General features: G+C 34.7%; 4 protein-coding genes across 4 annotated transcripts; all 4 read right to left on the bottom strand.

The window, feature by feature from the left end:
* Nucleotides 1-6,318: 6,318 nt before the first annotated feature.
* On the bottom strand, nt 6,319-12,233 carry LOC129899974 (protein trichome birefringence-like 10). The gene is made up of 4 exons (XM_055974969.1): nt 11,248-12,233; nt 10,319-10,708; nt 8,759-8,917; nt 6,319-7,066 (listed from the first exon to the last, which is right to left on the bottom strand). The coding sequence occupies exons 1-4, from the start codon at nt 11,697-11,699 to the stop codon at nt 6,700-6,702; spliced, it is 1,368 nt and encodes a 455-aa protein (XP_055830944.1). The 5' UTR covers nt 11,700-12,233; the 3' UTR covers nt 6,319-6,699.
* Nucleotides 12,234-13,528: 1,295 nt separating this feature from the next.
* Nucleotides 13,529-14,100, bottom strand: LOC129899330 (outer envelope membrane protein 7-like). Its single transcript, XM_055974265.1, has one exon. It carries the CDS (start codon nt 13,953-13,955, stop codon nt 13,728-13,730), a length of 228 nt encoding a protein of 75 aa, XP_055830240.1. The 5' UTR covers nt 13,956-14,100; the 3' UTR covers nt 13,529-13,727.
* Nucleotides 14,101-14,588: 488 nt separating this feature from the next.
* LOC129899329 (small nuclear ribonucleoprotein SmD1b-like) lies at nt 14,589-17,531 on the bottom strand. The gene is made up of 4 exons (XM_055974264.1): nt 17,451-17,531; nt 17,304-17,380; nt 14,908-15,099; nt 14,589-14,794 (listed from the first exon to the last, which is right to left on the bottom strand). Exons 1-4 carry the CDS (start codon nt 17,462-17,464, stop codon nt 14,733-14,735), a joined length of 345 nt encoding a protein of 114 aa, XP_055830239.1. The 5' UTR covers nt 17,465-17,531; the 3' UTR covers nt 14,589-14,732.
* Nucleotides 17,532-18,164: 633 nt separating this feature from the next.
* LOC129899331 (small nuclear ribonucleoprotein SmD1b) lies at nt 18,165-22,896 on the bottom strand. The gene is made up of 4 exons (XM_055974266.1): nt 22,793-22,896; nt 22,627-22,703; nt 18,562-18,753; nt 18,165-18,441 (listed from the first exon to the last, which is right to left on the bottom strand). The coding sequence occupies exons 1-4, from the start codon at nt 22,804-22,806 to the stop codon at nt 18,380-18,382; spliced, it is 345 nt and encodes a 114-aa protein (XP_055830241.1). The 5' UTR covers nt 22,807-22,896; the 3' UTR covers nt 18,165-18,379.
* Between the last annotated feature and the right edge of the window lie 1,483 nt (nt 22,897-24,379).

Below are 24,379 nucleotides of genomic sequence, written 5' to 3' on the forward strand. Positions count from 1 at the left end.
ATTTTGTAAGGATAGATATCTTGTGCAATCCATTTGCGGTTGCTTATTATGCATTAATTTTGGCTATTAATGCTTAACTTATTATATATTATATTGCATGCTGAAGTTTGTGTATAAGTGCCTATAGTACCAACTCTTTATCTCAATTTATGTGAAAATGTTTGACTAGTAACAGAGTTTAGAGGGAAAAAGTAATAATTTGGAACTTATCATAAATTTTTTTGTGGCTATAAATCATTTTATAAAGGATAAAATAAAAAATCTATAGTTAATGTTCTACTAAATATAAAAATATGTCATTTTTGTTTGACTAATAAAAAGAAAGAATGTCATGCAAAGTGAGTGAGACATGGAGATCAGAGTATTGAATTTTTAGTACTCGTGAAATATTAAAAAGCTTGTTTGAGGAGCATTTCAAGTGAATGAAATTCAATATTTTTTCAAGTGAAATTCATGTTCAAACAAAAATAATTTTTTCTTTAACTTAAGTGCTGTCTAAATGCCAACTAAGTGTTGCCAACTGCCATAACTGCAGTTTTTCTGTTAACGCAGGGAGGAGAGGCTAGGAGAGTGTATAAAATATTTGATGGTACGGCCAAGTGCACTTCCGTACCTCAAACTCCTTTTGCAGCACAAAAAAAACTTTAACTGGGCTAAAAAAAATAAATCAAACCAAGACTTTTAGAACGTGTACAATAGCTTTAACTTTGGTGTAGTTATAGTTATGGGTAAAATAAATAATTTCAAATATAAAATTGTCTCATTCCTTTTAGAATAGACTAAATAAAAAAAAGTGCCACGTGGAATAGAATAAATAAAATAGCATAACAAACTAGCAATTAAAAAAACAAGATCAATCACACAATATAGAGAAGCCCAAAGATAAATTGTCCTTTTATTATATACTTGATCAGTTTTAATCCTCTATATTTACAAAAATTGAAAGGATGTCAATCCCTGGGCTTGGCCAAAGACATACTCGGTGTCTTCGTAATGTTTAAAACATACTCGATATTTAGCTCGTGAGTTGTGTAAAGTAAAAGAAGGACAATACAATCCCGATGATTTCTTTCGTTTAAACGGATCACGCGATTCTCACGAATCGCTTTCGTGAAATATAACTCATTTCAAGTATAACGGAGATCAAAACTGCACAGGAGCATATTTAAAGAATTGTTTTAAATTAATTAACCTTTAAATATAAGGGACTATTACTGTCATTGTCTGTTGAGGTTTCTTTTTGACAATAAAGGAAAGTTCTTTTGAAGAAATAGATTGCCTAGAAACGAAAAAGGCCTAACTGGTGGTTCCACTTAACCATTTTCAAAACCAGCATAATCTTGTGATTTTGTTGCTCGTTCAAAATAAGATATGTTTTAGCACATAATAACTCCTAAGCAAAAACCTCCGGGTCGTTTGATAGTGTGTATTAAGTAGAATAGTGATAGTATAAAACTTTAATTAGTACAATGTTTGGTTGCAAATCTCAACTGGGTATTATTAAAATCAGTATTACTAATACATAATAAACATATACTAATACTTTTTATATACTTATACACCTTATTCAAAGTTATTCTTGATAATGTCATGCATGTTATTTTTAATACAACAAATCAAATAGGTGATATAAAACAACACCTTAGCAAGATCTTAGTTCGTTGTACTTGGCATCTCCCATCATAATCCTTTAGAAATCACTATTCCTTTTTCACAAAGTTAAGATTAGTATTATTAATGGATAGGAATATGACATTTGTATGAAATATAAACCATGAATCCATCGTTACACTGAATCTTTCTAACAAACTTCGGTTTATTTTGTTTGTTATAGGAGACATATCTAATTTCAATTGACGTTGTTTTATTTGAAGTGTCTGCCTATATTGAAATTGGAACATATATATGACTTGTAACTGTGACTAGCACTAGTTACTACTTCTTTTAATTGGTAGGTATACTTGTTTCCAGCATCACTTCATGTTCAGATGCAAAATTTGAGATTTATGAGTTATGATTTGAAGTTTGTTGATTCTGAAGTTTATTATAAGAACATATTTTCAGTAAATTTCTCAACAAATATACATAATTTAGATTAACATTACTGAGTTTTAACCAAATCTATATCATATAAAATTTTGCATACGCCACTATCATGTTGTTAGGCAGAGGTATCCATCCTATACCGGAACTTGAAGGGACTGGTAAAAAATGAAGTGGTCCATCTACATTACTCTATGAGCTTTACTTCAAATTAACAGAAAGAGTCACCAGAAATGAGAAAGGGAGCAAAATATGGAAGTTGGATCTTATTTTTGCACATGCTATAACATGCTATAATTTGTGTATGACATGTGAAGGCTGCAAGTATTGAGTGTGCTTTTGAGTTTCACATGAAATTAAGTATTTGCATTGGGTAACCGCAAAGACACTACAAACAAATTTCTAAAATTGTACACTCACCACTTCCGTACTTTTAATTTATCGAGGATTTAATGAAAATAATCTATCTATTTTATACAAGATAAGATTTGTGTCTATTTCACCCTCTCCGGATCCTATTTATAAGATCATAATGGGTTTATTGTATTTTTTTTGAATCCCAAGAGATATCTACAGCTGCTACCCTTTTCTATTTCTGTGAATATAGCTCGCAAGCCACACAGAATGCGATGAGGTCTAACTAAAAAGACTGTTGGTGAGGAGAATCGGTCTAAGGTCTCTCATGTGGGAAACCACTCACCCAGCCCTTGAGGGTTTATTTGTTTAAAGGTTTAATGACATTTTTTGCTTCGTAGGTTATTGATAAAATTCTAATTTTAATCCATATAATATCTGATTAAGTACGTTAAATAATTAATTTATTACCTTGTGTACTCACTCATTTTGAACTCATTGCTTGTGAATATTCACAAATTTATCATATTTATTAATTGTTCAATCACTTAATACACATGCATTATATTAAGTTAATATTGTTACTCCATATTTGACGACAATTATATAATTTTATAAATATTCATTTATAACATCTATTTTATATTAAGGGACCAAATATATGCACTTTAAATTGATTGAAGGTTAAATATATTAAGTTAGAAGCAAAAATTTACCAATTAATAACTTAGAGATCAAAAGCGCCAAATGTCCCTTGTTTAATCTACCTTTTTATTTCTCTTTTAAACCTGTCATGTGATTAACGCTATATACTAACTGGATCAGAGGAGTAAGAAAGGATTTGAAAAATAAATAAATAATAAATGTTTAAATATTAAGATAAAACAATTATACAGAAAACCAGTGGCTCAGTACTAAGTTGTGAAAGATGAGAAAGTTACATCTCCCTCGTTTTATCTGAATCTTTTTAACATTTGCCCAGTGTTTTACTGAAAATGAAATACTTAAACAAGATGCAGCCACAATTTAATAGCTGTCGGATCATTAGTTTCCACAATTAAAAGTAGATTTATTCTTTGTCAAGGCATGATCTATCTCAATTTTTATTTCTGATATTGGGCTCCTATATAAATTGGTCACGCACGTACAAGATATTCAGCCTTTAGCGCGAGGGTGGGTGTGAACTGTGAAAAGTGTCTCTTTAATTAATATGAATTGGACAATGTTCACTTCTTGAGTCAGCATTTGTGATTGAATTTGGATTAAGATTCACATGACACGACACGACGTGACAAGACATATTTCGTAATAAACTTAATATGTAATCCCCTAACGGCGAACATATTGGATGGCAAAGCAAGTAGCAATTTAAGCGGTAAAAAAGCAGGATCCCATATCTAGAGAAAGCTGACCAAATTGTTTGTTAATGAATAGGAGCCGACGCTTTTCTTTTGGCGTTGGGCCAATATGGTCTCAAATCCCCACAGACGTGTCGACTTATAGGCCAAAGTTCTCCCACCAATTTTAACTTTCTATAATTATTAACATACGTATCGTCTTCCCATTGGCCGCCCAAGTATTTGTAACATTGAGAGTGGATAAATTGTTTGTTTTTATGCTATTGAAAGGGAGGTCGCAATTCTTTTTTTCTCATGCTTGTATCACATCAACTGCTTTGTACTACAAATTTTATCTTTTACTTATTGATGAAGAGAATTGTAAATAATTCCAAGGGCAAAGATATGCTAGATCTCCTGCACTCACGTTACTGTCCCAATGTATTTGAATACAGTTGCCACCATCAACTTGCTTCTTTCCTGTCATACATTTACGGTTAGTTGGATCGAGAATAATAATCTTGAGATAAATATAATTATTACATTTTATAATTTTTTTCTACTCTTTATATATGGTTAAGTAATTTATATATATAAATATAAGGTTTGATCCAAAATTATAGGATTCTATCGAACTCTTCGCCTCCCATTTTGAAATCGATTAATTTTTACTGAGGAATAAATGTTATCCGATTGTAATATTATTTTTATATCATACTTAATATGAAATAACAATCTCGAAATTATTAATCTCATAATCAAACACCAAAATAACAATGTAAAGGCTAAAATTAAAAGTAAAACATTATATCAATTTATCTGGTGTAAACCAAACACATGTTTATATTATACTTCATATGTCATGTTTTTAGTCTAACGGACTAAACATATGTTGGACTATGGCCCATGTTCCAGCCAAAGACCCATGACCTAATTCTATTTGTAAAATGATTGAAATAATTCTCCTAATTTGTTTCCCAATTCCATTTGGAAGAGGATTGGAATTATAATCTTATTTGGAGTTGGTTTTGGCTTTAGAAAAAAGTATCACTCTATAAATAGGATAATTTGAGAGAATTATGCAATTCCTCATTGGTAGTGTCTTTGAGAGTCATTAGGAACATAAGAAAGGTTTTTGAGAGAGCTTTCAACAAGAGAGAATAAAATGGTGTTTTCCGCAGCAGTTTTGCCTCTCCGACCAACATCTTTCAAATTGCGTTTACCGATTCATTAATCGTTGAATCGGCCTAAAATTTTTACTGAGTGTTTCTAACATCTTGTTGTTTGATTTGAACGGTGAAGATCGGATTTGGAGACCAAAAATATTTCATTTTAGATCCCGAATAGTAGCTTTGTTTTGGGTGGATTTTCTTCTTATTACTTTTGTTGGTGTAGCTATTGCTTCTCCTTGTTTGACAATTGTTGTGCAGCCATTTAGGAGAATATTTGTAACCCTCTTATTGTTATAGTGGAACAATTCGGATCTCGAAGATCCTGTGGTTGTTATGTTCGATTTGAAGGGTTTTTCCACGTTAAATTTGGTGTTATTTATTTTCTCTGTTTTGAGATTTGCATCCTTCCATCATAACAACATAAATTATATGCACTTAATAAACCAATAATTATTTTTATTTTTTTGTATTATAATTCCGATATTGAAGTAATTTCAGTAAAATTTGTTCACCAACCAAACGACCTCTTAAGTTGTAATTATATATAATATACTACTAATATAATTCCTACACTATATTAATGTAGTTTAATTGATTGTAACGGATTATTGCATCTCGCTTTTTGTTATTAATGTGTAAACTGTCAATAAACTCGATAATTGTTAAATATGTGATAAAATGACTTGAACTCATCATATAAGTCTGATTTTAGCACAACTTTTACTCAATTTTTCATTTGTTAAGTATTGATTTTAGTTGAAATTAATTGGGGGATAGATGTTCAAATAAGGGAGCAATTATGTGCCTTATTAATTTTAAATCTTTAGTGTTTCTGAATTGTACAAAAATTTTGTAAGGAGCACCAATAAAAAAAAAAATTAAAATTGTTCAGATCGATCAATACTCAGCAATTTTTCCTCCATGCTTGTGCAATTTTTATCTTAAACCGAGTCCCCAAATAAAACTTATCTTTTAACTATACAAAAAAACAAACATACATATAATAGATGTTTTGACTACAACAATATATCCAATATAATCTCACTAAGTAAAATTTGAGGAGTAGAGTGTACACAAACTTTATCCCTATCTCATAAAGATAGAGAAAATATTTTTAAAATAGATGACTTTTACTTGCCACAAAATTGTTTGTCTTTCGATACTGGCATTGTTTCTATATGGCACTATGTTTATATAAAAAAAAAAAAAGAATTTTAAAAGTTGCCCTCTTTAACTATGGAGTATTAACATTTATGTAACAAGAAGGTGTATCGAGGTAAAATGAGAAGCTTAGATTAAATTGTTACAAACTTTTTAAAAAGGGATCATCTATTTGGTTGTAATTAAAGTCACATAAATGAAACGAATGGAGTATAAGAAAAGGAGAATTTACAATATTGCAATTGGGCAGCTTGTATCAAATGCGCAGAATTTTGTATAGAAGATTAATGTTCTCTTCAGCTATACAACACATAATGCTATGTACATTTCAGTAATTTGGTGAAGAGATTCTGGATAATCCTAAGTATACAAACTGCAAAAATTGTATGTCATCAGCTCAGCAGAGAAGAATGCCCCTAACAAATCCAACTTTTATCTTGAAAAACGGCACATTCCACACTCCATTGGCAGAAAATTTGAGGTTTTTCCAACTCGAGATTCCTTTCCAAGTTGTGTGTGTCATAGTCCATGAGACTGCAAGTGTACTAGGGTATGAGGTGTAACATTTGAAATGTTGGGAGGCAACATGGTGACACTTGGTTATAAGATCTCTTTATGTGCCATACAGGCGATCAAGAAGTTTGTTTGAAAAAAGTTGCACGAGCTAACTCCCGTTTGAGGAAGCTGGCATATAGAAGCTCGTTCCATGAATCAGGGACACCAGGGAGGCACCAGTGGCTGCAGTCTTGGCGGTGGAGAGGAGATGGTCCAACCTTGGGACCTAAGTAATACAAAGATGAGTGGCCGTCTCTTCTCTGAAATGACATCCCTGTTACATTCAATAAATCCAAATTCCACGCTTTTGATTTGTTCTGTTTCTCTGACAGCACATTGATCACAGTGTTATATTCAAATGACGTCTTCAGCGACTCTTGGGATGATCCTATGTTAGGTAGCTTCTCAAGATGACAATTACCGCCGGTCTTCCAGTCCCCACCTCTGTACATTATATTGAAGTAACTCATTAGTTGGTTGTAACAACTACGATGAATATTGAAGCAATGAAGTAACTAATCTGCATGTGTATCATCACAAACAATCTAGAAATAACACCAATCCACTAAATCAATTCACCCAATGAAAGCTAGCTCATGAATTGAAAGATGCAAACATGGACTTGCCATCTGATTATTGAAACTAACGTAGTAACAGGCAGTATGTCCATGTTTGAAATTAGAAATTTGGACATAATCAATGCCACAGAATATGCATGTTTAGAGAAAAGTTTGGGAAGAGGAGGTCATGAGTTATGACAAATTAGGGCGGAGGATATTTAACCTATTCTTTTCGTAAACTGGCTGTACAAGCAAAGGGAACACACAATTTCGGGTAGAGATACACCCAGACTTGCATACAGATAAATGGACATATAAACTGCAGTGTGTTTTCTCAACCTTATGTGACACGTATACACACTAAATATACTCCCATTTCTATACAGGATAGACAAAGTAAAACCGCTACCACTAACAACTCAGACCTAATTTAATACAGCCAGTAGATATTAAGGATTATGAATATCACAACCTTAAACATTCTCAGCTTCTCCTTCTCTTTTTCTTTGTGAAAACCGAGAAATCCTTGAGGTCCAACTACATTGTAAATAATGAACCTGTCTTCTTACCCTTCAAATTGGGAGATAGGTGTAGTAGTATAGGAAGAAGAAGAGGGACTTACATATGGTGTTCATCGACATAGAAAAAGCATACGACAAAGTCCTCACGTCCTACGGAGATGTTTGGAGGCTAGAGGTGTACCCGTAGCTTATGTTATGGTGATTAAAGACATGTATGATCAAGTCAAGACCCGGGTAAGGGTAGTGGGAGGATTCGGAGCACTTTCTATTCGCGATAGGGTTGCACCATGGATCGACTCTTAGCCGATTCTTATTTGCCATGAGTTGGATGAATTGACTCGGCATATCCATGGGGAGGTGCCATGGTATATGCTATTTGCAGATGACATAGTTTTGATTGACGAGATGCAGGGCGGAGTTTATGATAAGTTGGCAGTTATGAGACAAATCATGGAGTCTAAAGGGTTCAGGTTGAGCTGGAGTAAGACAAAGTACCTAGAATGCAAGTACAGTGACGTAACGCACGATGAAGATGCGGAAGTGATGATTGAACGGTCTAGTTTCCCATATCAGTATTATTATAACTATTCTTCTATTACCACTAGTTGTCTCCTTTGCTTCGTATTATTTGTTGTTGCAACTATTCTTTTCTCTAGTATTTTCAACATGGCTTCTTTATTACTTTATTTCTTTTTCAAACCTACTTTGAATTATTTTACTCGAGTTCAAGGTCTTTCAGAAATAACCTTCCTATCTTCACAAGGTAGGGGAAAGTTTTGCATACACACAATCCTTCCCAGACCCCACTCCGTAAAATTATACTGATTATGTTATTGGTGTTGTACACCATGCTCTTACCACTAGAAAAAGCTCTAGGGATCAACCTTTTCAGCTTCTTTTTAAACTTAAATTACCAATTTGGAACTAAATTTCTTCCTCACACTTGTAATACAATGTAGTCAGCAACAGATCTCAAAAGAAATTATTCAATTGTGAGCTATTATGTTTCCTTTTGAAATGTCGCCTTCATTTAACAGATCAAGACCAAGACATACCTGAAGTGAACAGGAGCATAAGTTCGAAATATGACATGTGTCTTGGTCATATTCACTTCATGACCTATCCAATCAACCAATGTCGAAATTGACCTCCGGTATGCAATCTCAATACTCATGGTCATATCAACTTCTCCACCTTGTTGAAAGTAACATCCCCTATACAAAAATCAATAAGTCACAAGTATATTAGTTTATCGGCTATCAAGATTATGATTCACAAAAGCAACAAACTCTGATGTCCAAACTTAAAGTGCTTAGTGTTAATGCACCAATTAGTGATGGGAAGCAACACATCTAAACAACTTGAGGAAAAAAATTTACGTGATGAGGACAATACATAGCTGGAATAATTATGGTTGTTTTTCTCCTAATGAAATTCCTACAAATACATAATAGTTGTAGCATTGTTTTAGCTCATAGCATCCAACAACTACTAATCACTCATACCTCACTAAATCCTTTCAATTTCAGACAGAAGGCCAACCTCAAGGCTAAGACAAAAAAGGCCAAATGAAAGAGCTAGAACATATTTTAGAGCTTCAATCTGCGGATATTCAAATTTACCACCTTCAGTTCTATATAGCATGATAACCTTTTTATATTTCCTTTTGCTGTATGATGGAGGAGTCGAATTCAAAATCTAATATTTGTAGCATTGTTTCTGCAAGGTAACTGAGTTAGCATTGTTTCTGCAAGGTAACTGAGTCCATTACTGAACCATTTCATTCTCTGCCCTATCAAACTTATTTTGCTTACATATCCATTACTCCAGGTACTAGTTTAATCAATTAGCTGAATCCTTCACTGCAAAATTTAACAAAAGGACGTATCTGACAATGAATGAGGGGAAACCCCACAGCTTCATGCCCCCTCTATTCATGTAGATGCAAAAACATGCTTACGGGCACACCCAAAAAGGACATTGAGCACCAACACTTTAAAATACTCTACCACCCATTAGTTTATTTTTCTTCTCGCAATGTGCAAAGAGAGCAAGGAAGATATAAAGAGCATGGCATCCGGGATGCTCGCTAATGGTCATCAGTTATTTGGTCCAATGTGGCCTACTATTCTTTTCCAGGGGAAATCCTTGCCATAAAGCAGCTCAAAAACTTTGAAGGTTCTGGCAATATGTGGCAAATTGTTAAATGCTAGTTTTCTCTATGTACTACATATTTAGCGGTTGTTAACTATTTTCTTTATGTTTTTACCAATCCTTTACAGATTTTTAATTAGAACAGTTTTTTTTCTAATTGTCTAATTAATCAGGGGCCATACTTCGAGGTTCTTTAATGCAAAAATCTAGAAGGGAAATATACACAACTATAGCACTCATCCTACCCTCTCCAAACCCCACTTGTGGGATTCCACTGGATTATTGTTGTTGTTGTTGTTGTAGCACTCATATAATCTATTTGTACAACTTTTCTCTATAATCTATTTGTAAACTTGAGTTCTTGACACAAAAATAAAATATCAAGCGTTCCATCAGATTCAATGTATCAGTTAAGCAAGAAAACTATGTGCTTAAATTGATAAAGCAAGAAAAGAGCTTACTCTCTAATAGTTTTTTCATAAATCCACCAGTGACCACTGTTGAATACCAAAACATCAGCTCCTTTCCATTGAGCAGAGCTCCAATCCATTTGATCCAGTCTCAAAGTCAATTTAACATTTCGGGGAGCCCCTGAAGGTGGACGACCTTGAAACACTAGGAATGGAGCTCTATAGTACTCAATAGTGCAGTTGAAATCCTTGAACTTAAAAATCAGAAAACCCATGTGCTTCGTGATAGGATTTCCATTAACTTCATATATCTTGCTTTTATCAGGAACTGCAGAAGATAACATGCAGAGTAGAGACTCCCACTGGTTTCTTCCAATTGAATCCCCAACAAATACAACCCGTCTGTTTCGCAACTTTTCTAACATAATTTTTGCATCGAATCTGCTTAAAAGAGTAATTAGAAGACTAAAATCTGAATTCAATAATCATGGAAAAGATTATGAAAAGCTCTGCCCCACTAAGCACAAAGTCTTCTCAAGAATAACAATGAAAAATTTAAGCATCAAGCTAACAACATTATATGATGCTCAATGAGAGCCAATATAGTAAGAGCTAAGTTCTATACACTGATAGTGTATATGTTCTTTTACACCATTAGATAAAATTGACCTAATAGGTAATTCTTTATATCAAGACTGAAATGGTGACTTGAAAAAAATAGAATGAGAACCTAATGTAACCAGTCAAATTGTGCAACAATATTTTGCACTGTCAGTGTATATAACTAAGTTCACCTAGTAGTTCAATGATTAAAACCTTAATCAGCTAAAATCAGGAGCAAATGTTATGCAACAAAAACACATCATATCAAAGCCTAAACAGTTGAAGCAATTCTTTCACTTTCTTCTCTCTTAAACTCTTTAGTTAAATTAAAAACGGTATATAGTACTCAGTACCAGAAGAAAATAAGTAAAATTAACCTGGGCAAGTTGCAATCTTTAGGTTGCCAACGCCATTTAGTATAGAAATTGTCAGGCCTACCATTCTCAGAACAACGAAATCCTTCATCCAAGAACTTACAATCCTTTGATTCATAAAGTGGATAACTTTCATCCCAAACCCAATTTCCATCGAAAATATCACAACTTTCTGCACTTTTTTCCAAAAAAGCAACCTTTTCACTCTTGTTATACGACAAAGAGGATCCATTTATTCCAATCCAAGTAGCAAACAAGGATGGCTGATGCAACCGAGGCCCTCTGTTCACTGTTCTGTAATCCAACAAGAAGAGACACAAGAATAAGCAAACAGTGAAAAAGAAACAGCCAAGAACACCTGGTGAAGGCTCAAAAGGCTTAAACCCCTTGAATTTCTTGAAAATCTTCAAGTGGGTCATTGTGTTGATGATTCTGGGCGATGGGTTTTCACTCATATCTGCTTTAAACTAAAGAACTACTAGTGCGTGTACAGAAAAATCCAATCTTTGGATGAACAAGTCTTGGAAAATAAAAAATAAATAAAAAAAGCAAGTCTTGGAATACCATAAATGTTGAAAAAAAATTGGAGGGCTATTTTTTTGAGAAGATGTGTTCACACATAAAACTATTGAGTTGAGTACAGCTAGGTGGGGCTTTCTTTTGAGAGAGAGAGAGAGAGTAAAAAAGTAGAGAGTTAGAAGATGTTGATGATGGTGAGGTCGAGGTGGGGTCTGTATGGGCAAATTAAAGACAAACATTCAAAACGATAGGCTAAAATGGCAAATGGGGGACCTGGAGAAAATGCATTTTACAAACTTAAATAATAATGATTGAGTTTTTCAGCTGAAAGAAAAAAGTGAGGTTTAAAGGCTTCGCTATGTTTGTGTGAACGTTTTCAAGTAACCGACAACTGAGGGAAATACCAAAGAAGCTGTTAACTTTATGAGTTCTTTTTGTACATTTTTGGCGGAGATGTCGGAAAAGGGTGAAAAGAAAGGGTAGAAAGCCGGTGGAACCGCCGTGAGGCTTAACAGAGAATATATGGGAACGTGGGATCAACGTGGGATGTCAACAAAACACCGGAAATTACACTTCATTCTCTCTGCTTTTACTTAAAAAAATATTATTTTTTTATTATTAATTATAATCATTTTAATATATTTTTTAAAAAATATTAAATTTATTATATTCAATAGTAATTATGAAACTGTGGGAATATAGATGAAAATTCGAAAATGTACGTGATATTTACATCAATAGCAGTAGTTAAATTTTGTATGAGGTGGATTTGCTAATTAAATAAATAATTGTACTCAAGATTAGAAAGTATCGAAATGTGTATTGATTAATACACCTAACAAAATGAAGACGTGTGTCAGCCTACTTAAATTCACCCCACGATGCAGTAGCAGTTAAATAGAGTAGCCATTTTAATATTTGATAGGGATTTTTTTTTGTTAATCCAAGAAACCAAATTAGGGATACTGTACGGAATTATCATATTGACATCAAAAGTTTTAATATTGTGATTTTTGATAATATAATATTTGATATGGATTTTTTTTTTGGTATTCCATATTTATACGTAAAATAGTTATCAAGATACAATATATATTGCTTGTAATTTTATTTAAATATTATATGCATAAAAATTAAAGTTATAATTCTCTAATATATGAATATAAACGATAAACAAATTATATTACAATTTGCCGTCTTTACAATATCAAAAATGAAATACTTTCTTAACCCTGAAATTATTAAAATGATTGAAAACTCTACCTTGAAGGGTAGGTAGCATCTTTATAGAAGAACAGCGTCTTTTGTTTTAAAATCCTTACTAGGCGTTTGGGTGAGAAACATTTACTTACAAATAATCTTTAGTACAATTATTTTTTTTCATAAGTGAAAACTTGTTTTGTATCATTAATACTAGTGGTAATTTGTGGTTGAGGGTTGGAGAAATGACAACAAAGGCTGATGTTTAGTAAGAGCCACAAAATTAGTCTTGTGATGTGATTGTGAGATTATGAGAAATATGGTGTGAAAACATATATTCATATCATAATATAATTAGGTAGTCTAATCAAATTTAATAACACAATCCATTCTCTGGCTGTATTGTGAAAAATAGTAGTATTCTTTCTCATTTGCTGCTATATGCACTGTAGACAATCTTATATTATGTGATGTGTGATAAATCAACAACAACACGTTAAATGCCAATTGAGTCCCATTATTACTGAAAGAGAAATATAAAGTCAAATCATAGAAAAACAACCAATAAAGATTTATCCCTTGCGGTGAGATTCTTTACTTGTCATTACCACTTGAATCCAATTAAAATTCTTCTTCACGGAAGGGTAATAATTTGACAACTAGAAACTGAAGAAAAGCAGAAATTAACAAGTCATAATATTTTTATTACCAAGTTAAATTAAAGCATATATATATATTTGGGGTTTACAACCCAAATTCTCAATTCAGGGAATTTTCTCGGGAGGATCGACATCGACCTGAGATTTTCCGGGTTCTGAAGTTTGATCGGCGGCGTCATCGTCATCGTCTGGGTCACGAGAAGGGTCAGACTTGTCCATGGCAGCTCGGGCTTTATCAAGCCACGGTTTGAAAGCAAGCTCAATCGCCAACCACCCAAAAGCTATGGCTCCAAATACCACTGCTGTCGATTTCAACGAGTTATTTTTCGCCATTGAGACCACAAGCAGATATACCCGACGAGGGTTTTAGGTTGCAGCTCTCCACAAGATTTGCTACCGTCACTATTACTTATACTGTGTCACCAGAAGAGGAATTATATGGGTTAGCGTCATTAAGACATTACTTGGGCCTCCAATTACGGAAAAAATTCCCAAATAGCCACAATTTTAAAAACTAGTAACATTTTTAAAACTACGCTCTTGTCTTGGCACGAAAACCTGGAATAACTTCACAACTTTGACAAGTTTATCCCACAATAATTCACAAGGTTTAAAATTGTTTTGCTAGAGTTTCAAACGATTTATGAGATTTATATTTATAATATATAAGTTCAAACCCAAAAAATAATTTATTTGATTAAAAAACTTGATGTTTATCCATAAATGATTACTGGGTTTATATATTGTTCCAAATGTAGACTGGTAAATATCACCGACACATAACATTATTACGTACAAGTATGCGACTCTATTCCTGGGCTTTTTTTCCCCTCTTATTATTGCAACGAAAAACAAAAGGGCGCAAATTGGCAACTGAGCAGATGCAAAAGTGATCAATATAGTTCAATGACTTGACTAGGCAGAACAAAATTGAACATGATAGGAAAGTAATGTTAGCAGTCCATATGATGCAACGAGATAACCTGCTCTGACTTCAAAGATCCAAAATAAATCCTTTTTTCCACTGGAAAAACTAAAGAGCAAATCTTTCAATTCGTACATATGTTTACATAGGCAAGACTGCAAAAAATTAGAGCAGCTGGGATGCATTTAGCGGCCTCGTCCACGTCCACGCCCACGCCCACGCCCACGACCACGACCCATAGGCTTTCCTGAAGAGAAAGAATCAAAAGAAGAGGATATTAGAAGGATGTCCAAGCAAAAAGGAAATTTAACCATACAGCCAGAAGGCACAAAAAACGTCTCCTTAACAATAAGACAATACCAGCTGTTGGCTTCTTTGGCTTCACCCTAGGTGTTTCTTCCACCAGCAGCGTCTCAAGATTTAAGCTGTCGGGGAGGATGTAATAACGGATGTTGTTACCCCTCACACTCAGGTGATCCAACGTCACTGGATTCTTCCCTTTTAGCGTAATTTTGACAGCCTTCAGATGTGTGTTCATGCTAACATCCACACCTATAAAAATATAACTCCCTTTAGAAACTTTAACTCACAGTTCTCAATTTAGCAAAGTCAACAAGGAGACGGATTCAAAACACATACTGATATGCTTGGATACATATTTATATATCCCAAATATATCTAGCAATTTCTGTAAGTATAAGCAACCCATCATGGAATAAAAGTCGGAAGCATGCAAAGGACAAGCAACAGAGAAAGGAAAATGCAGTTAGGTCTCGAAATATGAGGATAGGACAATATTTATTTTTGACCTCTAGTTATGTAGAACAGAGATAAACTTCTGCAATACAGAGATAGCCATCAACTAAGCTTCCATGCAAAAATCGACATTTTCGATGCATCCTCCAACCAGCACAAGCCCTGGCACTTGCCATAAGAGCCTATCTAAGTTCGCTAGGTAGCATCTCTACTGCCAGACAAAGAAGCTACACTATGACGATTTTTTTTGGAGGATAAAGTGATGATTATATTTAAAAATGTTTAGGTACAAAGCACGGCCGTGTATAAGAAGTATACCAAAAAGTAGAAAGCCGACCTAAAGATATGATTTTCTATGAATGACACCAATCTTCAATGCATAGAGGCACCTCATGGTGCACCAAAAAGTAAAAGGGATAAGAGGCTACTCCTCTTATAAATGCAACATTAAGTGCTGTTGACATTAAACTTGGGTACAACATAATAAGCTATAAGTTGATTCCAATCCCGCTTAAGCTCAAGCATTCATGCATAGTGAATATCAGGAGTTGGACACAACTTTAGCTCCTTGTCCAGTTGAATCTAAGATTAGTTAACATTGCATAGAAAAAGTGACTGTCGGAGTACACGACATCATATATGGCACTTACCTCTCACTCTTTTCGCTAGTTCTACATGCCCAAATATCAAATGCGACTAGCCTATAGTACTCCACTTTATGTGTCTACTCTTTCTCACCTTAAGTACCTGGAACTTTAACCTCAAGATGGGAAATAAGAGCTTACTCACGCATCACATAGACAGTGACAATCCACAAACAAGTGAAGGCATCATGGTTTTTGCTTATATAATTAACTATACAGGATACTCATATAGATGAACCAACTAGTTTCAGATTGAGACATCATAGTTGTATTTAAATGCATACAAACTCGTTGAAGGAATTGTTGAATTATTATAGTGAATGTACAACACTTCAAATTTCTTCGAGTTGTGTAATAATCCAACTTGTAGAGCCACAAAAAAGAGAACGAGAGATGTTATTTTTTATTGAAACAGAGTACAATTAACACATTAACAGAGAGGAATGACAAATTGACAATGCTCTAGAGTCTAGACATAAATTACAGTGATGATAAGCATAAATAGCTCTGCACTTGAGAATTAACGCATTACAGTAATCAAAGTTGAAGAAAGACTGAAGTGGAGATAATACATGTGAATCAGAGAGGATAAGAAGGTAACAGATTCAGAAGGACAGAGAGAGGGGAAGACAGATCGAGACGGGTTACTTCATATGCTTTCTATAGCTTCTCTGCCCTAGATTCCATGCATTTATAGACATACATAGTGACTCATGGTGGAAGTGAAGGAGAGGGAAGTGAGCTATTGCAGTTACCACTCATCTGCTATGAATTAACTTAACTTGTGGCATTAACCAAATGCAGTTTAGCAACTTTCTTTTCCCACACCCAAAAGCCCAAGAAAATCAACAGTGTTCCCACCTACCCTCTAACTTGAACCGTCAACCAACCAGTTGACGGTGGAGGTGCTCAACCACTTGAGCAAGCCTCAGTTGTCTGTTGCTACTGCTCTCAATTTTGTATTCCCTATTTTAAATTGTTTGGAAATGCTTTATTTATTCCTGAGAGTCTATGGAAACAACTTCTTTATCTGTACGAGGTAGGGTTAAGGTTTGTGTATACTCTACCTCCCAAAACCCCATCACTTGAGGTATTACACAAGGTATGTTGTTGTTGTAGTTTAGAAACTTGCATATCCTACACTTTCAGTTACCGACACTTGCAAATAATTACTCTACCCAAAAAACAAATTTATACAAGCAGATACTTTAATTCACATATTGGCGAGAGCAATTCGGCAATTACAAATGTGCAGATTGTTCACTTTAGATTTACAGGGGTCATATCTAATACGTAAATACAACTATACAAAATATATGCTGAGAAAGGAATAGACAGAAAGATAGCGAGAGGGACCTGTAATGGTTCCATGAACAACGGTTCCATTTTTTAGCTCAATTGAGACAGTCTCGTTGTTCAGCTTCATCAAAAATCTGCACAGAAAGTTAAAGTTAAATCCATGGCTAATCTCAGAGAGAAAAAAAATGAAGATGTCGCCTGAACCTGACGAGCTTCATTGTTGCTGAAGAAATTGAAGACACACTAGGGCTTAAGTCGAAGAAATTGAATCCAGGTTTATTCAAAAAAAACACAATTTCCCATAACAACGACGTCGTATTTACGTGCCCATAGCACATAGGCCAACGATGATAGGAACGTCCATTGGACTAAACGTGGGCCGCCGTCTCATATTTTAAGGTAAGAATTGCACCTCTTAGCCAGTGTCACCCTGCTATTTAAGTTGTATCCAATATTCTAAACTATTCAACTTGTAGCCAGTTTGGCAAACTTCAAACAAAATGAAATAATTCATTTGATTTAAAATTTTGATGGAGCTTCAAAACCATGAACGATTACTGGGATTCAAACTATGTATCACCGACCATCCACTTAATGTTTACTCCATTTTCAATTTGGTCCAAATGTAGACTTGTACGTAGTAGCATTCCACTCTATTCTTGGTTTTTGTTCTCTTTATCTTTCTTCATTTCAACAAATTATTTCCCATTAAAAGAAAAAGCACTCACTACTTCGCAATTATTTTCATAGCTTGGATAATGTGATCTTGGGTAATTTAATCTAGAATGACGTGCACCTTACTGATTTACCAGTCGAGTCACAGTTGATAAACCCTTATAGTGCTTCCAGATAAACAAGTTAGGAAAAGAAATTCGAGATTGACAAATGCACACGCACGCTAACTTTTGACTCGAAGACTAAATTACGAAGTAAATGTTGGCATTATGGAGTTTCATTAAGGTAAATGCAGTAAGCAGAATGCAGCTGGGCAGATGCAAAAATGACCAATATGTTCAGTGACTTGATTAGGCAGATAATTGAACGAGATACGAAAACTAAGAGCAAGTCCCTTTATCCATACATATATGTTTACAGAGACAATACTGCAAAAAATTAGAGCAGCTTGAATGCATTTAGCGCCCTCGACCACGTCCACGACCACGCCCACGCCCTCGACCACGTCCCAAAGGCTTTCCTGAAGAGTAAGGATCAAAGGAAGAGGACATTAGTAGATGTCCAAGCGTCAAGAAAATTTAACCATACAGTCAGAAGGCAAAAATACTTCTGAACATAGTCCTTAACAATATGACAATACCAGCTGTTGGCTTCTTTGGCTTCACCCTAGGTGTTTCTTCCACCAGCAGTGTCTCAAGATTTAAGCTGTCAGGGAGGATGTAATAACGGATGTTGTTACCCCTCACACTCAGGTGATCCAACGTCACTGGATTCTTCCCCTTTAGCGTAATTTTGACAGCCTTTAGGTGTGTATTCATGCTAACATCCACACCTATAAAAATATAACTCCCTTTAGAAACTTGAACTCACAGCTCTCAATTTAGTAAAGTCAGTAAGGAGATGGATTTAATAGCCATTGTGCCTAGTTAATATCAAAACACATACAGATATGCTTGAAAACATATTTATATATCCCAAATATAACAAGCCATTGTCTGTTAGTATACGCAACCCCTCACAGAATAAAAGTCAGAAACATGCAAAGGACAACCAACAGAGAAAGGAAAAATGCATATAGGTCTCTAAATATGAGGATAGGACAGTATTTGTTTTTGACTACTGTGGTGATCTAAAATGGAGATAAACTCTGCAATACAGAGATAGCCATCAACTAAGCTTCCATGCAAAATTAGGACCCATAATTTGGATGGTACATGTCCTGTTTTGCACAACAGTTTTTTTTCCACAAGAAAGACCTCTCATGTTCCCTTTATGAGGGTTTTTTTTTTTTGGGGGGGAGGGGGAGGAAGAAGCAAAGGCCGCCCCTCATCATTGCTGGCCTTCTTGCCAATGACACTTTCGATGCATCCTGCAACCAGCAAAAGCCCTGATGCTTGCCATAAGAAGCCTAACTAAAAAGGACTTCAAGGGAGCACCAAAAAGAATAAAGGGATGAGAAGCTACAAAACCTACAGTACGATGAATTACATATAGCATTGAAAACAAGATTACAACAACAGATACGAATTATAAATGCAGCCCTTAAGTGTTGTTGTGATAAAACCTGGGTCCAGCATACTAAGCTATAAGTTGATTTCACATCTGCATAAGCTGGAGCATCATACATACATAGTAAATAACAGGAGTTCGAATCTACGAAGTTCCATGGTTCGAAGGTGGACGAGGATCCACAAGAGTTTATCGAGGGTATTTACAAGATTGTGGACATCATGGGAATTTGTCCGGTGGAGGAGGCGGACTTGGCTGCATATCAACAAGGGAGTTGCTCAGATTTGGTATGAATAATGGAAGGGTGAAAGGGCTAGAGATGCAGGTCCGGTTGATTGGGAAGAGTTCAAGGGTGGTTTCCTTGAGGGAAGCTAAGGTCCAAGATTTAATCAACCTAAGGCAAGGTAACATGAGCGTGAGAGAGTATGCCTAAAATTCACTCAATTGTCCAAATATGCTCCATTCATGGTTGTCGACTCTAGAGCTCGTATAAGCAAGTTTGTCTTGAGTGTGTCGGACTTGGTGGACAAAGAATGTAGAACCGCCATGTTGATCAAGGAAATGGACATCTCAAGGCTAATGACACATGCCGAGCAAATAAAGGAAGAAAAGATAAAGGAGAAAGCTAGGGAGTCCAAGAGGCCTCGGACCCTCCGGCTAGTAGAATCTAAGATCAGTAAACATTACATAGCAAAAGTGACTGTCGGTGTACACAACACCACATATGCCACTTCTCACTCTTTTCGCAAGTTCTACAGGCCCAAATATCAAATATGACCACCGTATAGTACTCCACCTGATGTGTCTACTTTCAGACCTAAAGTACCTAGAATTTTAACCTCAAGCTGAGAAATCATAGCTTATTCGCGCCTCACATAGACAGTGGACAATCCACAAACAAGTGAAGGCATCATGATTCATGGTTGTCGCTTATATTTTTTATAACAAGAGAAAATTACAGTATAGCAACAGCTAGGTAATCAAAAAATTTAATACAGATGAAATTGATCATGGAACATAGGTTTGGTCGATTAATGTTACATTGAGGAGATTAGAGAAACTAATGCACATCTTGGAAACAACAGGATGAATATAATAGGGTTTTGCATAGAAAATTAGAGAGCTCTTGGGCCAAATGATTCCAGATAAGAGCTCTCTTTCTTTGTACACTTTTGCCTTTAGCATCACCCTGATGCTCTTTAGTGAAATCCTTTACTTCATCAAAAACAAATGTATCAAATTCTTTGTAATGCTCATTAATTGATCAAAAAATTCATTCCAGCATAGAACTTTTCAGTTGTAGGGAACTGAGAACAATGGGGGCATAACGATCTGGAACCATATGCAAGATAACGCAATTTTTTAAAGAGCATTACAATATCAACCTATTGTATTGACAAAATGATGGTGACGATCTTACAACAACAACAAAAGAGACAACACCTAAGTTCCAAACAAGTTGGGATCAGCTATATGAATCCTCATTGACCATGTTGTTCCATTGAAACTCATCTCGGGCTAATATTATACAACATAAAATTAATAACAATGTAAGAAGTACCAAAAAATCTTTATTTTTCTACTGATGAATAAATTAATGGTAACAGTTGCCCTGAAAATTTAGAAGTATTAGAAAATACTATATCTCAATCTCAAGTTTAGAGAGATTCTACCGATCCACCTCCCTTGAGTGAAGCATTGATCATTTACTGATTTAACTCCCCCTCAAATGGAGTATTAGTTATTCAGTAATTAATCTCCCTTAAGTGAAGTGTTGCTCATTTATTGATTTAACCCACCCCCACCCCCACCCCCACCCCCACCCCACCCCCCAAGTAAAGATAAACGATGTACTTCTGATTGTTTGGTATGGTTGGAGGAGAAGTAAGACAAATAAGTTTTTTTTCCATCAAATTTCAGATATACTGAAAAGTCCAGATAGAAGGATACACAACCCATCTACTTTTGCGTCCTATCCCTTCTTACTTACAAAGAAATTAGCTCTTAATTTTCCTCTCTTACTTCTGTTCCTCTTAAACTGCTTTTGACACCCCTACCAAACATAGTTTTAAGTTTTAAAGCAAAGAATATGTGAATGAGGTTAACTTATGAAAAATATTAAGAAAATGACAAAAAATATAATATGAATTCCATCTTCATTCCCGCAATTTCTTTGATTTGTTTTGTTTTTTATAGAGATTTGCAAGTCAGTATATAAAATGGGAATAAATGAAACGGTCCAAATAGAGCAAAACAAATATAGGATACTCATATAGGCAACCCAACTTGTTGGGATTGAGATATTATAGTTGTATTTAAATGCATACAAATTCATTGAAGACTCGAGTTCTTGCTCTTCTTGCATCATTTTCTTGAGAAGGTATAAATTTCGTAGTTGGAGAGCCTGAAATAAGAGCCCCTAGTACTGTGAAAAAAATCTTATGAAGGAAGTGTTGAATTATTATTGTGAATATAAAACACTCCAATTTCTTTGAGTTGTGTAATAACCCAAATTGTAGAACCACAAAAAAGAGAACGAGAGATCATTTGTATCGAAACAGAGTACAATTAAAGCATTAACATAGAGGAATTACAATGCTCTAGACATAAATTACAGTGATGATAGGCAGAAATAGCCTTGCACTGGAGAATGAGTTCCTATTGGTATTTGAAAGGAGCTTCATAGTTGAAGAAAGACTGAAGTGGAAATAATACACGTGATTCAGAGAAGATAAGAAGCTAACAGATTCAGAAGGACAGAGAGAGGAGAAGACTGATCGAGAGGGATTACCTCATATACTTTCAATAGCTAATCTGCCCTAAATTCCATGCATTTATAGTTATACATAGCGACTCATGGTAAGTGAAGGAGAGTGAAGTAAGCTCTTGCAGTTACCACCCATCTGCTATGAACTAACTTTAATTAATAGCACTAACCAAATTCAGTTTAGCAACTTGCATATCCCTCCAGCAACTACACTTTCAGTTAGCGACACTTCCAAATAATTTCTCTACCCAGAAAATCAAACTCATACAAGCAAATTCTTTAATTCACATATTGTCGTAAGCAATTCAGCAATTACATAAGTTCAGATTGTTCACTTTATATTTTACAGGGGTCACATCTAATACGTAAATATAGCTACACAAAATATATAGTGAGAACAAAAATAGAGAGAAAGATAGTGAGAGTGACCTGTAATGGTTCCATGAACAACGGTTCCGTTTTTGAGCTCAATTGAGACAGTCTCGTTGTTCAGCTTCATCAAAAATCTGCACAGAAAGTTAAAGTTAAAGTTAAATCCATGGCTAAACTCACTGGAAAAAAAAACTTTTTCCTTTTTTGAAGATGTCGCAGGAACCTGACGAGCTTCATTGTGCTGAAGAAATTGAAGACACAGTAGGGTTTAGGGCAAGGATGGCCAGGGACCAGGGTTATTCAAAAACACAAGCTCCCATTAAAATGGCGTCGCATCGTATTTCATGAGCCCATAAGCACATGGGCCGCCTCATCGTGGGCACTACGCCCAGTGAACTATACGTGGGCCGTCTCATTTTACAATCGTAAGAATTGCACCTGTTAGCCAATTTTTACCGTGCTATTTAAATTGTATCCAATATATTTCAAATTAGTCGATTTGTAGCTGATTTGACAAATTTCAGATACAAGTATGCTCTCTCCTCCTCATCGTTATCATCCTTCAAAAAGTTTTGCTCGGTGGGATACACGCATATGTAGTGCTCTTTTCAATCTTAGTATTTCTGTAAAATTTTATATTTAATTTGTGATGATTTCATGCTAAAAATGAATAAATTTAATTGAGATATCATAGTGAAATGGATAAAGTATCATGAATGAAATGAATATGATTATGAACAAGTTATTTTCGAGCAAAAATGGAATAAATAAGTTGAGATATTATGAATGAGGTATCACAAATAAAAGGAATACATAATTAAATTTTATATATACAAGTCTAAAGTTAGGACCGTCAATCCAAGCTTTTACTTGCACAAACAATACTTGTTAAACTTTATATTAGATTCTTATAGCTGGAGTTTTACACTTCATAGCCTATTATGTCCCCCATTAGTCTAGTGGACTAAATTTGTGTTGGAATTTTTTTTCCAACTATATAGCTATATTTAAAGGCAAAATTTAGTAGGAAAGTTTTAGTAGTTCAGTTGGTTGATGATCTTCGATTTTTCTAATTTGGGGGAATTCACCCCTCAATTTTAAGAAGAAAATATATATAAAAGACAAATTTAAAGGGTCTTCACATAAATATCCTGGAAAATTCACCGTTTAATTTACTAAGTTAAATCTTCAAATTTTAAAGAGTGGCACCAAAAGAGGCCATATGGGGCAAATAATTCCTTTTATTAATTACAACATTTAATTATTCTTTTAACACATCCCTTTGCATGAAGTTTGATTCTTCTCAAACACGTACGGATTCATCTAAACGGTTAAATTCTTCGAAAGAGCATATATTTATTTATTTATTTAATTATATTTTCAATTTGTTTCCTCTGGGTTGATGTGTCCATGCACGTACTAAATTCTTTTTTGTCCGAACAAGTGGACAAAATGGCCGATAAAAGGAATTGTGAACGAGGTACGGACGTCGGACTATGTTCAATCCTAAAAATTCAGATTACTCCAAAGGTATTAGAAAGGCCATTGGTGTCCCAGAATTCGATCGTTATTTTAGGGAGAATTATCAAAGTCCATTGACGAGGAGACACGTGTTAAGCTACTTGAAGAAGCCATTAACGAAGTTAAGATTAACAACTGTAAATCAGAAAGCCAACAGTTTGAGAAAATAAATCGTTTGATAAATGTTAAGGGATGGAATGTACATCGACTGGATGCAATAGAAGTCATGTTGATAAAACGAGGAAAACAGGAGGAGAAAATATGGTAGTGGGACAAAGCAAGAAAATTG

Source organism: Solanum dulcamara, chromosome 8 (assembly GCF_947179165.1).
Source record: "Solanum dulcamara chromosome 8, daSolDulc1.2, whole genome shotgun sequence".
In the NCBI taxonomy this organism is placed as follows: Eukaryota; Viridiplantae; Streptophyta; class Magnoliopsida; order Solanales; family Solanaceae; genus Solanum; species Solanum dulcamara.

Excerpts from the sequence above, each read along its gene's own strand:
- LOC129899974 (XM_055974969.1), bottom strand. The coding sequence starts at position 11,699 with ATGAGTGAAAACCCATCGCCCAGAATCATCAACACAATGACCCACTTG. Across the intron at positions 10,709-11,247 it reads AAAGATTGCAACTTGCCCAG|ATTCGATGCAAAAATTATGT; the intron begins GTTAATTTTACT and ends TCTTTTAAGCAG. Across the intron at positions 8,918-10,318 it reads TATGAAAAAACTATTAGAGA|GGGATGTTACTTTCAACAAG; the intron begins GTAAGCTCTTTT and ends ATTTTTGTATAG.
- LOC129899330 (XM_055974265.1), bottom strand. The coding sequence starts at position 13,955 with ATGGCGAAAAATAACTCGTTGAAATCGACAGCAGTGGTATTTGGAGCC.
- LOC129899329 (XM_055974264.1), bottom strand. Across the intron at positions 15,100-17,303 it reads TGTTCATGGAACCATTACAG|GTGTGGATGTTAGCATGAAC; the intron begins GTCCCTCTCGCT and ends ATATTTTTATAG. Across the intron at positions 14,795-14,907 it reads GCCAAAGAAGCCAACAGCTG|GAAAGCCTATGGGTCGTGGT; the intron begins GTATTGTCTTAT and ends CTTTCTCTTCAG.
- LOC129899331 (XM_055974266.1), bottom strand. Across the intron at positions 18,754-22,626 it reads TGTTCATGGAACCATTACAG|GTGTGGATGTTAGCATGAAT; the intron begins GTCACTCTCACT and ends ATATTTTTATAG. Across the intron at positions 18,442-18,561 it reads GCCAAAGAAGCCAACAGCTG|GAAAGCCTTTGGGACGTGGT; the intron begins GTATTGTCATAT and ends CTTACTCTTCAG.